This window comes from Sturnira hondurensis, unplaced genomic scaffold (genome assembly GCF_014824575.4).
Source record: "Sturnira hondurensis isolate 20B ecotype Veracruz unplaced genomic scaffold, ASM1482457v3 Scaffold0007208, whole genome shotgun sequence".
In the NCBI taxonomy this organism is placed as follows: Eukaryota; Metazoa; Chordata; class Mammalia; order Chiroptera; family Phyllostomidae; genus Sturnira; species Sturnira hondurensis.
In genome coordinates, this window is record NW_028079839.1 from 4,571,586 (window position 1) to 4,587,340 (window position 15,755).

Here is a 15,755-nt window from a genome sequence, read left to right on the forward strand (position 1 = left end):
CGGTGGCGGGGACCCTGGTCACGGGGGGAGTGATCCGGGCTCTTAGGCTGCGGCTTTCGGCCGGCCGATTACATTTCAATCGAAGCCCATCCCGAAGCCGAGCGGGCTGGCGGCGCCAGGGCGCGGCGTCCTTTGTAGCCGCAGCTGGCGCCGAGGCCCCCGCCTGCCCGCCGCCCACCCGCCCTCCGCTCACCTGCACATGATCTCGTGGGTCAGCAGCACGCGGCACATCTCCGGGTTCTTGTCCTGGCCCTCGTAGACGATGGCCTGAGCGGGGACAAGCAGAGACGGAGGTTAAGCGGCACCCCGGCTTTGGCGTCCGGTCGACCAGGCCTCGCGGGGCGGCAGGTGCAAGGCCGGCAGGGGAGGCGGCGCGGCCCAGCCATGCTACGCTCCCGCCGGGTCGCCCGGAGCCGGGCTGGGCCAAGGCCGCCTCTTCTCCCGGGCGCCCTCCGAGCCTGCACGGGGCCCTCGGCTGGGAGGACGCGGGCCTTGTGGGCTGGGGCAAGACCAGGACACAGGGAGCTAGGGCGCACTGGCACCGACCCCTGGCACACCGGGCTGCCCGCACCACTGCTCGGGCCATTGTCTGATCCGGGCTCCAAAGTGCGTGTCGGGAGAGACCCCTGAGAACACGCTGAGACTAAAGCAGCAGCAATGGCCAGGCTACGGCCGCGCCCGCCCTGCGCGCTCCCTGGGCTCCAGCAAGGAGGGCGCGTTCCAGCCCAGGTACCAGCGGTGGACTGCCCGGCGGGCCCCGCCGCCGCCTAGAGTCCGCAGGCGGCCTACCAGCCGGGACACGCCAGGCTCTGCAGACCGCAGGCGGCCCTGGAGCCGGTCAGCAGCAGTCGCACGTGGCCGCGGCAGGCCCAGGCCTCGCGGACACTCCTCAGGCGGCCGGGGGCGCCGGCCCCGCGCGGCCACGTGCTCCTCGCTGGATGATATTGGGAAAGAAAGTGCTAACAGCCAATCTGGTGTTTATTTTGAAACTGCTAACAATAATTTTTCTCGGGTAAAAAGGCAGTGTCTGCGCACACGCTCGGGTGGGTTTTGAGCAGAGGCTTCGCCAGATGGTGCGCAGCCCTAGGTGCGCTCGCCACCGCGCGCACCCCGCTCCGCGCCGGACCCGAGCCGATGCCCACTCAAAAAAAAAAAAAAAAGGAAGAAAAAGAAAAGAGGAGAAAAGAAAAAGAAGGGGAGAGGCCACCGGAGGAGAGGCAGGGGGCGGGGGCGGGAGCCACACGTTCCCGGCAGAAAATTCCATGGAAGGGGGAGGGTCCCCCCTCTCCAGTTCCCGCCCCCCCTTCAAAAAATTATCTGGAAATTACTTCCAACCTCCTCGGGCACTTCTGACGCCCTCCGCCACTTCCAGGTGGACAGAGTCCTTTCCCGAGGAAGCCGGGCTGCCCTCTTCCCAGAGGGCAGGGTCCCCGGACCCCCTTTGCCACAGCCCCCCTCCTCGGGGCTCCCGACCTCAGAGTCACCGCAGGCCAGAGGCCGCCTGGGGCTGCAGGGTGGGCGGCTGGCACCAGCGCTTCCGAGAGCACGCTTGTCTTCCGATGGAGCCCCGTATTTATATTTGATTTATTTTTTATTTTGTAGCACAAACAGAAATCCATAAACTGTCGGTTCAGCGCCATTGACTCTTTGATCAGTTACTGGGCTATTTCTTTCCCTTTTCCCTCCCAATCCCCGTCAGCGAGAGGAGATTAAATGCCTTTATTTTCAGCCCTGTTTATACTGCAAAGGTCCGTGGCTAAATGAACAATAAAAGTGAACTTGAAACAAACCCTCCTCCCTGTGCCACAAGGAGACTTAGAGCTGCCTGCATGAACCACTAATTACACGACAGCGATTCCCCGAAAACATCAGCCCTTACATACAAAGAAATAAAAGCCCCTGTCACAGAGCAACCTGGCTCCCACAGGCTTCTCTGAATCCAAGGGAAATAATTACCGAAGGGCACACAGCCCATCTTTGTCAGAAAAAAGCGCAGTTTACCTGTCAGGTCTGTTTTACTCTCCGAGAAAACCACCCCGTGTTCCCGCCGAGACATTAAAACCTACCACACTCGTTGCCTAGGCGAGGACAAACTTTCCAAAGGGGAAGGAAAATCGGAAAGCTGCCTGCCTGCCGGGCGGGAGGCATGCGTGCTGGGCTGCAGGAAGCGTGGAGGGGCTGGCTTTCTCGCTCTTAAAGTTCGCCTCAGAGAGGCGGACGCCACTTTCTCCTCCAAGCCTGCAAGCCCAGCTTGGAAGTATATTTTAAATCAATCTGTGCCGAGTGGATTTAATTTGCCCGTTGGACATTCCCCTCCCCCAACCCTCTATTTTTTAGAAAAGGAGGAAAAAATTCTGTAAAGCAACCGAACGGCGACGTACCACCCAGCACAAAACCCGCCGGAGGCTGCACAGTGCCAGAAAGCCAGAAAGCGCTTTCCTGCCCTCAACGGCATCGCCGAGAGCCGCGGTTATCCTCGGGAAAGTTGACCAAGACAGGTTAAATAATTTAATAAGGAACTGCTTGTAATTATGTTATTTACAAGGGTTGACAGAGAGTGAGAGAGGCAACCGGAGCCGCTCCCTGAGCGCGGGCGGGTTGGGGTGACCCCTGGAGATCAGAGTTTGAATTATGGAGATGGGGGGCCGAGAGGTGAAGACGGACTAGAGGAGAACAAGGTGACTTTTCACCCCAACACATTTAACTTTTAAATCCAAATAAGCGTCTCGTGGTACCAGACCCTCACTCGGGATAGGAGAAAAATGAACTAATCAAGCCCCGCTCAACGGGCTTTGGAAAGGAGTTGCCATTGTTATAGAAAAAAAGAAAACCAATGAAATGATTCCAAGGAGAAAGAAAAAAACATTCAAAAACATACGGAAGGGGGCATCTTGAAATTTTTCTGTCAAATATTAATTACCATAATTAATTAAGAGAGAACTTGAGTCCAATCACAAGCCATTTAATAAAGCATTATCTGTCCTGTTCTATGACAACAAACTATTTTGCCAGTCCCTTCATTTATTCCAGTAAATGTGGAATTCTCATTAACACGTCAAGGAAACTAAGTGCGAAACAAAAGCAGGAGATCCATTTGTCTGTCTGTCCGTCTCCGGCCGGGCAGCCCCAGCACTGAAAAATCTGAGTCGAGGTTTAAACTTTCTCACCTGTTTGGTCATTGAATCTATGAGGCGAACATACAGGTCCTGCTCCGTTCTGACTCCTGGGGGGGGGGGGGAAAAAAAAAAACAGAGACAGGTTCTCATCAGGGTTTGAGCAAGGGCACCGGGCACAGGAAGTCTGGGGCCCGGGGCTGCAGCCTCGTGATGCAGCAAAACCCAGGCATGCCCTTTAACAGGCGAGCCAGAGAACCCCCATCACTGCGTGCTGTATTTTTTTTCTTTTCTTAATTAAGGACCTTAAGACTCTCAGGGTTTGCCCTGCAAGGTGCAAGAAAGTGTGTGCGGCTGGGAGCAGGCCTGGCCGCCCCGCCGGTGGGCCTGTGTGGTCATTTATTTTTAGAAAACAGAAAGCAAGACATGAAGCAGAGTCTGAACTCTTTCTAACGTCTCTCGAGGATTTTTTAAAATCTCGAACCCAGGAAGTAAGTTATGCCTGGCTTCCAGAGCCACCCCCATCTCAATAATTAACATTAATTTGCAAAATTGAAAAAAGTCACTTAAAAGTGATGTTCAGCTGGAGCCTCGATCGATCCGCTTTCTACTTTCTACTTCAAGCCCCACCGGTTAATCATGGGAAGTGCCATCGACTTATCGATCGTTTCTGTTTTGTTTTCCTTCTATGCCACGAGAAGATTTCGTGTTTACATCCATGTCATTTTAATCTCAAAATCTTTATGTCCTTTAAGCTTCTCCGGAAAGGAGAGCGAGCTGGGCAGGGGCGGGGAGGCGGGCAGCGGCCACTCACCGTTGCTGTACAGCAGCTGGAGTTTATAGTGAATGCCGTTGTTGGTTTTCTCGTTGTTGGGCTCCTGAAAGTAACGATAAATAATCGCGTTTAGTGCGGTCGGCGTCCGCGCGGCCACGGCGCTCGGTCCCCCGGCACGACCGAGGCCCCGCGGCCTCACGCAGGGCAGGGTTCCTCTCTCCGAGCAGCGCGGTGATGTCACTTTCCTGCTGGCGGCCCAGCGCCCTCCGGGCCCCGCACGGGTACGGGGCTCAGAGGAACCGCCCAGCCCGCGGCGGTCTGGCCGCGCACGTGGCGGCTGGGGCGCCTGGCCGAGCCGCCCCGCCGCCGAGGGGGCCTCTCCGGGCCCCCGGGTTGGGGCGCCGCCTGCCTCCCGCTTCTAGAAAGACGGAGGGTGTGACTGAGCGCCCGCACTTACTTTCTCTTTCTCCACAAAGTCCACAAACGCGGTCCTCTCGATCTCCACCGGCTGCCCCTGCCTGTCGTAGAGCGCGAGCACGAAGTGGAAGAAGTTGGATTTCCGGAGGTTGGAGGGCGGCTGCTTCTCGAAGTGCGCCCGCGCCAGCCCCACGCCGCTGCGGGAGGAAAGAGACAGCGGCCCGCTGAGGAGCGCGGCTCCGGCCGGCTTCGGGGACCCGGTGGGGCCGGAGCGCGGGCCGGGGCGCGCGAGGCCGGCCGGTACGTACCTCTGGGCAGCCGTGTTGGCGTCCACCACCCCCGCCGTGTGCATCCACGAGCGCACCGGGTTCATGCCGCTGCCCAGCGGCTCCTCCTTCATGGTCGTCCCCCCGCGCGGAATGTTCTCCTGGATCCCAAACATGAAAACTGCTGGCGGCGGCCGCCGCTCCCGGCCGAAAGCGCTTCCGCGAGCAGCGGCGCTCGGGGCTCGGCGCCTGCGGTCCGGCCCGCCGCCGGCTTCAGCCCGTCCCGGGCAGGCGCGACATACACCGGCGGCCGTGCGCTCCGGACGGCCGGGGGCGCGGGGGCGGCTGCACCGGCGGCTGCACCGGCGGTGACGGCGCTCCGGAGAAGCCGCAGAAGCAGGACGCGCGGCCAGGCGCTGCTGCTGTTGTTGTTGTTGTTTGCAGGCGCGCTCAACGTGGTGTCATCCTAGCCGGGCGGCGTCCGCGGCTGCAGGACACTGCGGGATCGTCCGCTTCTGGCGCGGCCCGCCTGCTCCAAAGACAAATAAACGGGGCAGTGAGAGCCGCGGCGCAGTCCCGGGCGCAGGCGGGGCGCGGCGGGGCCTGGAGCGGCGCGCGCAGCGGACGGAGGCGCACAAAACTCAGCCCTCTCTCCCCGAGGAATGGACCCTTTCCCGGGAGCCAAAACTCGAAGCCCCCGGGAGCAGCGCTGTCAGAGGGTGACGTCGGGGGGCGGTGCCTACGCCATATATGGGAGCGGCCGCCCCTCGCCGCGCCCCTCGCCTCCGCCGCCGCGCTCGCCGACTGACTGCCTGACGGCGCGCGAGCCGGCCCGAGCCCGGCGAGCCCAGCGAGCCCCGCCGCAGTCCAGCGCCGCGGAGCGCCACCAAGCGCCACCAAGCGCCGCCGCCGCCGCCGCCCCCAGCCACGCTCTGCGGCTCTTCGCGCCCACCCGCAGCCAAGGAAGTTACTACTCGCCCAAATAAATCTTGAAATGAAACAACCAGTGCACGATTGCAGCGTGGTCCCCCTAATACCTTCTCCCCAAATCACAGAGACAGTCAGAACACGGCAGAAAGGAGGGGGGGACATGCCGAGGCGTCCCGACTTGCACAAATGCAATAATGCAAGGGGCCGCAGCCCTCCCCGAGGCGGCCCAAGGGGGAAAATGAGGCGAGGAAGGCCGGCCGCAGGGAGGGAGCCAGCTGGGCGAGCGACGGGCGGGGGGCGGCAGTAGGGGAGCAGGGCTCCCTGGCCCAGGCGGGGCGCTCAGCTCAGCCCGGCTTCGGAGCAGACCTAAGGCTGCTGGGGAGGCAGGTCTGCCCCGATCTGGGCCTCGCCGGACGCCCGTGTCGGCTGCCTCGGAGGAGGCCGCCGAATGCTGGGGCTAGGGACCCACGTCGGAGGCGGGCTTTGCAGGACGCTCTCCTTCCCGGTGGCCACGGGAAACTCGGTCCCCCGCGCCTGTCTTTGGGCGCAGCGAGTGACAAAGAAGGCTTCGGGCTCTCCGACAGGACAGGAAGCGTGCCCGGCCTATCAGGCGACCTGGAGCCGGGTGTCAGGCTGCGCGCCCTGAGCGGTGCCCAGACCTCCCGGGCACCAGCCGCTCTAAAAACCAAGCGGACGCCGCGGGCGCCCCGGTCCTACCCTGGGTGCCGCCGGGCCCGGGTAAGCGCGCGGCGCGCGGCTTCCCGACCTAGTTTCGAGGAATCGGGAGGGCGGCGGCGCGCCGGCAGCGCGTGGGCCGGGCGGCCGGGCTCCCGCCGCACGGACTCCGAGCCCAGGCGCACAGCCCGCCCAAAGGACATCTGCGCGACTGGGACTGGAGACCCAGGGGACGACCGAGAGCTGTGCTGGCACTTCCCTGCCGAGAGAAATCAGGCTCTTTTGATTAAAACAAACAAAACCCAAACAGGTTACTGGGTGCAGGAGTGTCGCCGGGCAGCCTCTTCCCCCAGGGCCCGGGGCAGCGCTCCGGTTTTTATGAATTGGCAGTGTATGTGCGTTAATATATTAATTAATCGGGAAAATCGAAGTCCGATTTACATCATCTGGGGACCCCTCCCAAGCCTCTTGGAAGGGGTGAGAAACAAGATGTGTTGGAAAGCAATCTATTTTGCTGGTGTTGGGGGTTAATGACTATTGCCGAAGCTAAGTGAATTATCAAAGCTGTTGTGCGGGTCCCATCTCAAAATCCATTACGGTGCCGGCCGTCTAATTAAATACGTAAGTATAATAAAATCATATTTTATGACTATTTGAGGGTAATGAGATCAGTCTTTAGAAGCGATCGCCACATATTAAAGATGCCACTGTATAGAATGTTAATAACCCTAAATCAAAGTGTATGGAAACTATTCACGATAAATTAAAAGAAAATTTCTATATTCCTAGTAAGCCCAGCGCTTTTCCCCACCGCGGGCCGAGGGTGGGAGGGAGCACTGTCTTCTCAGAGAGAGGACGCAAAATAAAGTTGGCCATCAGTGGAGGGTGGGGTTGAGAAGTCGCTTTGTCTCCGAGAGTCTAGCTGCCTGGGGGCTCCCGGCAGGGCCAGCGGCCAGGCCGGCGTTATTGTCAGAATATGCAAAATGCCTTTTCGGGAAGATGAAGTTAGAAATCGGAAACAATGCCGTCTTTGTAGCACACTTCCTAAAATGCTCGGCCCGCACTGGAGGTGCCCGCTTCCTTGCACTAACGAAAGGATCCTGCTTCAAATCATTTACAGTATCTTTAATTCAGATTACACGCACCAAGGCGATTTAAATCTGATTACCAAATTAGAAGGTTTAAAAACAAATCCTCCTAAATCTGATACTGTTGACTAAAGAGGGAAAAAAAGTTCTATAAGCCCGTCACATAAGGTAACGATCCTGCCCCAGAAAGAAAAGGGGTTTTAAACCTTTTTGACAACAAATGCAGCTGCCCCACTGTTTTGGACGATATTAAGCGAAAATGAATGCAAATCTGTGTTCAGCAGCCATCTGGCCCGAAATGGGGGAATCAGCTGCTCTCACAACAGGCTCGGAGGCTGAATCCATTTCAGCTCATTTTCTAGATCATCTGGTCCCGCACCCAAAGCGTGGAAAATACGGCCTTTATCATTCACCAACTTTATCTTTTTTGTCACTCCACTGCCGGCTCCGAGCGGCGAGCACGAGGACTGGCCGCCCGGGCAGGGTCTCGGCCCGGGCCTGCTGCAGGGCGGCCGTGGAGCACAGCCTCCTCGGCCCCCGCCTAACCCTACCCTCAGGTTTTCGCTTTGACGGGGCGGGAGCCGAGGCGGAGAGGAGCGAGGGCTGGAGCACCCAGGCCGCGCCGCGCGGGGGCGGGGCCGCAGGGCGATTCCTGGACGTCTGGAGAAAGGCTGCGAGCGCGTCCCTGGCCCGGCGCCTCCCGCGGGAGCTCCGCCCCACCCCCTCCCTTTCTAGGGAACTAAGGGCGTCCAACACCCAGGTTGGGGAAGCCGAGGGGAGGGTAGGCTAGCGCTTTGGAAGTTGCGCAAGTCCCCCGAGACCTCCGGGCCAGCCTCGGCGCACAGAGCGCCCCCAGGGGGCGGTCGGGCGGGGCCTGACCTTCGCGGCCAACCCCGGGCGGAGAATGCGCAGGCGACCGCTCAGGGCCCCCGCTCTATGCGATTTGCACTGGTGGCCCTCGCGCTGCTGCCGCCTCCATCGCCGCCGCCGCCTCCTCCTCGGAGGGTGGGAAGTATTCCTTTTGTGCGGATTTACGGGGAGAGGCTTCAATGAGCCCCCTCACATTTGCATTTAAATAGCGGCATCAAGCGCTTCGCGTGCCACACACCAGTGGGCTCCCAGATGTCACGCCGGAGTCAGTCAGATGGCCAGTGCCCAGCTGTCCTCCCCACGTCGTGCCGGAGCAGACAGTGACCTCAGAGAGAGAGAGAGAGAGCCCGCGGCCCCTGGAGTCTTGCTCCGGGAGCAGCGGGCGGGGCGCAGGGCCGGGGCAGCGCGTGGCCTCCTGGCCACCGCACCAGCAGAGGCTGGGCCTGGTGGGATAACCGTGCAGCGCCGGCACCCAAGCCCTGCGCGGCCTCCCTAACCCCCCCCCCCCCCCGCGCAGTACCAATGCCCGCCTCCCCCGCCGAACTGGCCAAGGCCCTCTGCCTGCGCCCACTACCCACCCGCTGGAGGGGGGCTGTTCAGCGCATGCCAGGCATAAGCTTTCCCGTCACCTCCCCAGTTCGGAGCCCAACACCGCTGCCTGGTGCCAGGCCTGGAGAGCAGGAGACAGGCTGGTACTGGTCTCCAAGCTGCCCAGAAACTCCCGCCAAGTTGGGGTTCCAGGATGTGGGGCCAGTTCCAGGAGCTGGAGCTGGACCAGTGTCCCAGGCACTCAGTGGACGCCCCTTCTTGCTCCCTGTGGAGCCTGAGAACCTGTCGACCACCCTACCAGCCTTCCAGCGGGTGATAAAGTGCATTTCCGGCAGGGAGAAGCCTGGGCAGGGGGTTCCTGGAAGCCGAGCACCCAGAGGGGTCAGGGGTGTGCTGGCGCAGACAGGCGAGGCGCCCTTACAGGGCTTGTGGCCTCAGGCCCAAGCGACTCAGCCAGGCCACGTACAGCACTCCAACCAGTGTGAGCCCCTGTGCCTACGGCCCAGGGTTCCCGTTCTCACAGCCAGCGCACAGCTGCAAGCTCACCCGCCCCCACGTCCCGCTCCCCCAGGGGTCACGCTCAAACCACACCGACTACCCCACCTCCAGCCCGGTTTCTGCCTGGGGGCGAGGCCAGGTGTCATGCACAGGCAGAGGCCAGGAGAACCCAAACCGATACTGGACTGACCTTGGGCTGGCAAGGGAAGGAGGCTGTAAGGGCCTGGAGAACCGGCGAACGGGGAGATTCTGGGAGGATGCACCTAGAAAGCACGGTGAACTGCAGGAGAAGGTGGAAGGGCACTGGCAGACCCTGCCCCCCGCGGGTCAGTCACGCGGCCCCCAAGGGCACCAGGTCTAGGCCTAATCGGCAGGGCCACACAGCCCGAGGCCCCGGAGGATGGGCGGGCCATAGCTCCACACTCAGACCACCCCAACCTGCTAAGTTATGCACAAAGGGGGGTGGGCCGGGTTCAGGTGGGTCTTTCCAGCCCAGAGAAGATGCCTCTGTCCTCTCTGCACAGAAATGGCAGCCACCGGGCCCTGCGGAGACATGTGGCAACCAAACCCAAACCAGGTCACGCGTCCAGCTTGCTCTGGGAGGCAAGTAACTGGGCACTGCACCCAAACCCACGGGGCCACACCAACCTGCTCTGCTCCCCTGCGGTAAAAGGCAGCAGGCCTGGCAGGAGTCACAGGTAAAAAGCGAACTCTGAAGGGTCTCAGACCCCTGTTCCTTGCAGCCCCCCACCCTCCCCTCTCGTTCGGTAAGGCGAGTACTCCTGAAGCCCGACCCCAGTGCTGCAAAAGGCTCAATTCTGCACGTGAGAACGTGCAGGCGCCTCCTGCCGAGGAGGCCAAGTTTGACAAACAGCGCCTCCTGGGGTGGGGAGAGCAGAGTGCCGTAGCGCAGCGGAGAGCTGAGCAGCCCGGCTCCCACCTACCCCGGGGCAGGTGGCTGCCGAGGCTCCCCACGCGGCCCCAACAGCTGGGCTGCGGCTCCTGCGCGACCGGTGCACCTAGGCCTCGCCGACCCCGCGACCCCAGAAGCGGGGAGAACCGTCCACCCGCCTCCTGGTCCTAATTGCAGCCCAAGTGCGTCTGCAAAAGTCAGGCCGAGCACAGCCCTGGGAACTAGGCCCGGGCAGGGAGCGTCGTGTCCATACCCTTGCTGGCGAGAAGCGCGCCCTCCAAGTGGCTGGCTGAGCGAGGGGCAGCGGACACCGCACGGAACTCACTCACTCCCCAGGGCGCTCCAAGCGGGCCGCACCTCCGCTCCTGCCGCACGAAATCAGGAAGCGGACAGCTCGCTGTCTCCTTGTCCCGACTCTTTCCGAGTTCTTTCGGTCAGTGCGCCTGCCCCAGCGACCTGGGTGCGCCCTGGGGGCCTCAGCCGGATCTAGAACTCGGAGCCAAACACCACCTTTCTGCGAGCCGGCTTCTCCCAGCGCACCCTGCCGCCTTAAGGGTCACCTCTCCGCCAAAAGCTGCAGGGGCACCCGAGCCGGGAAAGGACACTTGGTGCGTGGCGGGGTCCCGGAGACTCAAAGAGGTGAAGCCGCTTTAACAAGGACCCGGGATTTCCCGAGCTGCGTTCCGCGGCGCCCCAAGGCAGTGGGGCAGGATGCGCCCAACCGGATCGCGCGCCCGCCCGCCCCCTCCAGTTTGCAAAGCAAACTTTCCCCAGAGTAGTTTCCAGGTAGAACAGCCGCGGAATGCGCCGATCGACACCCAAACAGACCCAAACTGTAGAAACATGGATCGATCCGATAATTTCAAATATTATAATTGGCTTTAATTAAACACACTGCGTCCTAATTAACTCTGAAATTTCAGCGTGCTTTGGGACGCTAGTGTCGGATTTGATACTGTCAGTCCAGATGTCCTAATAAAATTCAATCCTCTACCCAAGGCTTCAATATTCACTAAGAACAAAATGCAAATTAAATGTAAAACCTAAAGTATCGCCAAAGGTATAATCAAGAAAGGTGTCTCAAAACTTCTCACTTTTTATTACGCAGTAGTTTAAAAATGCAGATTACATCCTAACAAGACTTCTCCAACTCACCGTAAATCTTAACTCTTTCCTGGGCAGGGGCGCAGAGCCTGGGCGCTGGCTTAAAGGCTCTGGAGGGAGATAAGCAGACCCCGAGACAGAACCGGAGACCCCACCTGGAGGCTAACGGAGGGTGAAAGTTCCCCCGTGGAATCCTAGTTTGAAAGCCGGGCTTGCCACCCCGGGCCCAGGTGCCGGGGTGGTGGGAGGGCAGGGGTGGTAGTGGGCAGAACGGGACTGGACTGGCCCCTCCTCTGCCGCGACCCTCGGCCACTGCTCGCCCCACTGGCGGCGTGGGCACCTCTGTTCCGGTGCGCGACAGCGGATGGGTGGGTGACAGCCGCCCCGCCTGGTTCCGTCCCCCCGGACAACGATCTCAGCTTCGGGACCAGGACGACGAAGCCAGGAGGGACTGGAGAGCATCCTGCCCTTGGACAGAAACGTGTCCGGCCCTCCTCCCGCTAACTCACGTTCGCGCAACGTCTGAGGAATCCACACGGGAGGACGGGGTCTGGCGGCGCGACGCCGCGGACCGGCCCCTCCCGGGAAGCCCCTTTCGGGACGCCCGGCGCAGGCCAAGCAGGGGGTAGGATGGGGGAGCACCTTTGGCGACGCGTTTAGCCGAGATATGATTCTTCCCCAACCAGAGGGTCTGCCAAATTTACAGTCCAAAATGGGTCCCGTTCAAAGGAAACTATTCCCACGTTAAACGTGTGTGTTTTCCATACTAATGGAGTCACTTTAAGCTGTTCCTAATTTAACTTTTTAAAAAGGCCACACTGTGGAAATCTGCATTTTCTTTAGGATATGGAAATGAAGTGAAAGCTGCTGGGTGGCGAGGCCGCCCCGGGCATAGCTGGGGGCCATGCGGAAATAAAAACAGATAAAGAAGAGAAGAGAGAAAGAAACCCGCTTCTCCTCCAGACTATTAATAAGCAATTTGTCCCGCTGAAATCTACATTGCAAAGAGGAGCGCGCCGACAGCCCCGGCGGCGGGGCGGGCGCGGTTCGGGAGGTGTGCCCCGCACAGGGGGGGCATGGGGGGTGGCTCTGGGCGGTCCCGGCAGCCCTCGGGGACGCTCTGTGGGCAGCTTTGAACTTGGTGTCCTTGCCGCCGCTCCGCCGACCCTCGCCCGCACCCTCGTGCCTCTCTGCACTCCGGGGCCCCGCCCGGGCCGTGCGCCTGGAGAGCGCGGAAGGGGGCCGCGCGGTCGCCACCGGGCCCTGGCCGCCTCCAGCTTGCAGGGGCGTGAGGGGGCGGTCTCCAGGGAACGGCGCCCCCAACAACTTACAGTGTAAAATGCCAACAATAATCCCGATTTTTTTTTTCCTGCCGAGCTAGGCTGCCCCGGTCCAAGTCAACTGCAAGCGCGGAGTCCCGCGCTGGGCGCCAACCCCGCGCCCCCGCAGACTCCCCACCCGCGCGCCGCACGGCAGCGCGCGGCTCCGGGCCTAACGTGGGGCCAGGGCGCCATCTACCGGCGCCGCGCGCCGCCGCCGTCCTCCCGCGCCCGAGCTCGCTCCTCCGCCCCGCGCGCCCGCCCGCGCCCGCTCCGCCCGCCCGGCCGCGGGTCTCAATTACCCGACGCTCCCCGTGTTCTTTCGCTCGCGAAACCTTGATTGCTTAGTTATGCGAACTTTTAAGCACCGTGTGGAAACTTTCGAAATACAGGCCTCTGCTGCCTGCGCCGTTTAGGCGCACGATTAGAAGATAGGAAATGTAAAGATAATACAATGTGATTTGTTACTCTAACTCTGCGATTTGAGACTTGATGTCCCCAAAGACCAGGCGAGCTTTCCCCCTTTATTTATTTTTATTAAAACATCAATCTGCGCCGGAGCTGGGTGAACTCGGTTTCACCTGGAGAACATAAAATTCTCCACACCGGAGAAATAAGCGCCTTTCATAAATCAGCGGCATTCCTGACACATCGATCAATTTTTGGTTGTTAATCCGAGAGGAGGAGTTTTAATTGCTTCCCGCGTTTTCGTCCAGGCACCTGGGCGTTGGGACCTTTCCCTCCCTCCCTCTGGGGGGGTCTCACTTTTGTATTGGGGGAGGGGCAGGGACTGAAAAATCCCGGTCTTTCAACTCAGTCCCCGGGACCCCCCAACCTCCTCCTGCGCCTGCGCGCGCCTCCCCCGCACCAAGGGCCCTGGGCACGCGCTCCCCGCTCCGCAGCCCCGCCCGAAGGCAGCCAGGAGAGGCCACCGGAGACCAGGAGACCGCCCAGGCCGTGCTCGCCGGCCACCAGGACGCCATCAGGGCGCAGAGCAAAAGTTCACTCGGAGGCCAGGCCTGAGCACCGGACATGGTCCGGGGTCCCGCGTCCCCAGCTTCGCCGCGCGCCCCCACTGCGGACCCGCCCGTGCTCCCGCCTGCGAGTAGAGGGCACCCCTCACTGCAGTCTGTGCAGCCTGCACCGCTCCCCCGCCCACCGCCGGCACAGACTCCCGCCCCGGCCCCCCGCCCCACGCTTGCCTGCAACACGCCAAGCTCAACTTTGCTGGCCTGTGGCCTCTGGGGGAACGCGGGCTGGGCGCGGAGCCCCCGACGGGATCGCCAGCACCCCGGCGCGCTTACCTGCGCCGCTCGTTGGACGGGCGTCGTGGGCGCACCGGCCTCGAGGTGTCGGCAGCGCTGGTGGCGGGACGAGAGGGTGGGCGGCCAGACGTCTGCCACGTTCCCCACTTCCCGCCCTCCCGGGAGAGCCCACGGGCCGGGCCGTGAGCGCTCCAGTGCGCACGCGCTTCGCTGCCTTTCACCGAAGGAGGTGGCGGTGCGGTGGGCGGGGGCGCTAGGATGTGCCCGCAGGCGGCCACGCGGCCCGTCCACTGGTGCCCGGAGCCAGCAGCTGCGCCCCGAGCTCGAGGCTGGGGGAAGGGGGTGGGGGTGGGTGTGGGAGGGACCTCCCGTAGCCCCTCTACCAGCGCGGGGGCCCTTCTGCGGTGGGCCTTTTGCAAGGCCAGCAGCCCTGCCCCTTCCTCGGGAACCCGGGGTGGGGGGAGGGGGGCGTTCCTAACCTGCCTTCACCAAAAGAGCTAGAAGCAGGTCTGAGGCCCTGGGTGTGTACATGCGCACTCCCCCAAGCCTGGGGACCCGTACCCTGGGTCTTCTCCGTAATGCAGGATGAAAGGAGGGCTTCCAGGGTGGGTGTCTGGATGCTGCAGACGCCCTCGTGGGAGGCACTGGACTGCGGGGCAGATGTATGACATGGGAGAGGCAAGCGACCTCCCACAGGAGGGAGACGGGCCAGGATTCTCCTGCAAAAGCCGCTGGAAAGAAAAGTCCTGTCCTGCCTCAAGTCCATCTCTGCCTCACTGAGGGGGACCTCAGCTGAAGTGCTTCCGCTGGGCTGGGAGGAGGCCTGGCAACCTTGACCGCCCCACTCCCTGCCTTTGGCCTCACCCAGCAAATGACCAGATGTGGGACCTTGCCATAACCCCCCCCCAGGTGCCTCTGTCCGCACCTTGACCGGCCAGCCATCCTGCCCTGGGTCGAAGGAGCAGACCTGTAACCAAGCCTCCAGGCCCTGTGCCCCATCCAGCGGCTGCATGTTTTCTCTCTAATAAACCCCTTTGCCCTGGCTGGTGTGACACAGTGGACCGAGCACCGGACTGTGCAAACTGAAGAGTTTCGGTTCCATGCCCCACCAGGGCACATGCCTGAGTTGCGGGCCAGGCCCTCAGTTGGGGGCGTGTGAGGAGCAGACTGACGCATCTTTCACTCATCGATGTTTCTCTCCCTCTCCCTTCGTCTCTCTAGAGATAAATAAAACCCTCAAAACAAAACAGAAACCTTGCCGACAACCCAGGATTTCCTCCTACTAATCGCCAGCCCCCCCGGTCTCCGGTACCTATGTGCCGGGTAGACAGACACCTGAATGAGGACAGCTTTCAACCCACCAAGGTCTGTCTCCCAAACCGGAAAGCACCCGTGAGTCCCAACTCGACCCACACTGGCAGCAGCCACTCTTGCTTTTTCTCACCCATTTCTTGCCCCTAGATTTGTTTTCTACTCTTTATTTCAGCCCTTTATAGTGAACGTTGAATGTGCTGAATCATGAAATCTTACTAGAAAGAAAAGTTTTGGGGGGACATTTATTTAGTAAAAAGTACTCCGGAGAATGCAATCCAGAAATGTACTTTATTATGATAGCTTAATGTAAGAAAAGAACTAAATAACGAATTTTTCCCCTTGGTCACCTTCACTTGGGAATCCTTTTTAATGGGACCCAGCATGAAACTATTTAAGCAATATTTTACGATATAAAATTACTTCTGTTTTTAATAGCAGCTCACATGTCGTGAAGGCTACCTGCCAGGCGCCTGAGGCAAGCTCATGCGCAGAAAAGTTGAAGGATGCGTCATGGTCACTCGCAAGGAAGCTGGACTCCACCTCCAGTGCTGGACGTCAGAGCGCTGGCCATTCTGCGGCTCCGCCCTGCGCGTGTTCAGAGGTGGCGGTGAGGGGTATCGGGGTATTGACGTCACTCTGCACTCACGGAGCCCCGAGAC

General features: G+C 60.8%; 1 protein-coding gene across 12 annotated transcripts in view; it reads right to left on the bottom strand.

Annotated features, from left to right (window-relative positions):
- The window catches only part of EBF3 (EBF transcription factor 3), a 108,139-nt gene extending 102,922 nt beyond the window's left edge, over window positions 1–5,217 (bottom strand). For 3 of the 12 annotated variants that reach the window (XM_037051223.1, XM_037051222.1, XM_037051211.1), the window contains exons 1-5: window positions 4,614–5,216; window positions 4,346–4,502; window positions 3,928–3,991; window positions 3,168–3,223; window positions 194–267 (exon numbers count right to left, since the gene is read on the bottom strand). In XM_037051223.1, coding sequence (XP_036907118.1) covers window positions 194–267; window positions 3,168–3,223; window positions 3,928–3,991; window positions 4,346–4,502; window positions 4,614–4,747 — 485 coding nt within the window. In that variant the 5' untranslated portion in view covers window positions 4,748–5,216. Of the gene's footprint in view, window positions 1–193; window positions 268–3,167; window positions 3,224–3,927; window positions 3,992–4,345; window positions 4,503–4,613 lie in introns of all 12 variants that reach the window. The other 9 variants (XM_037051218.1, XM_037051217.1, XM_037051220.1 and 6 more) reach the window with 5 other exon arrangements.
- Between the last annotated feature and the right edge of the window lie 10,538 nt (window positions 5,218–15,755).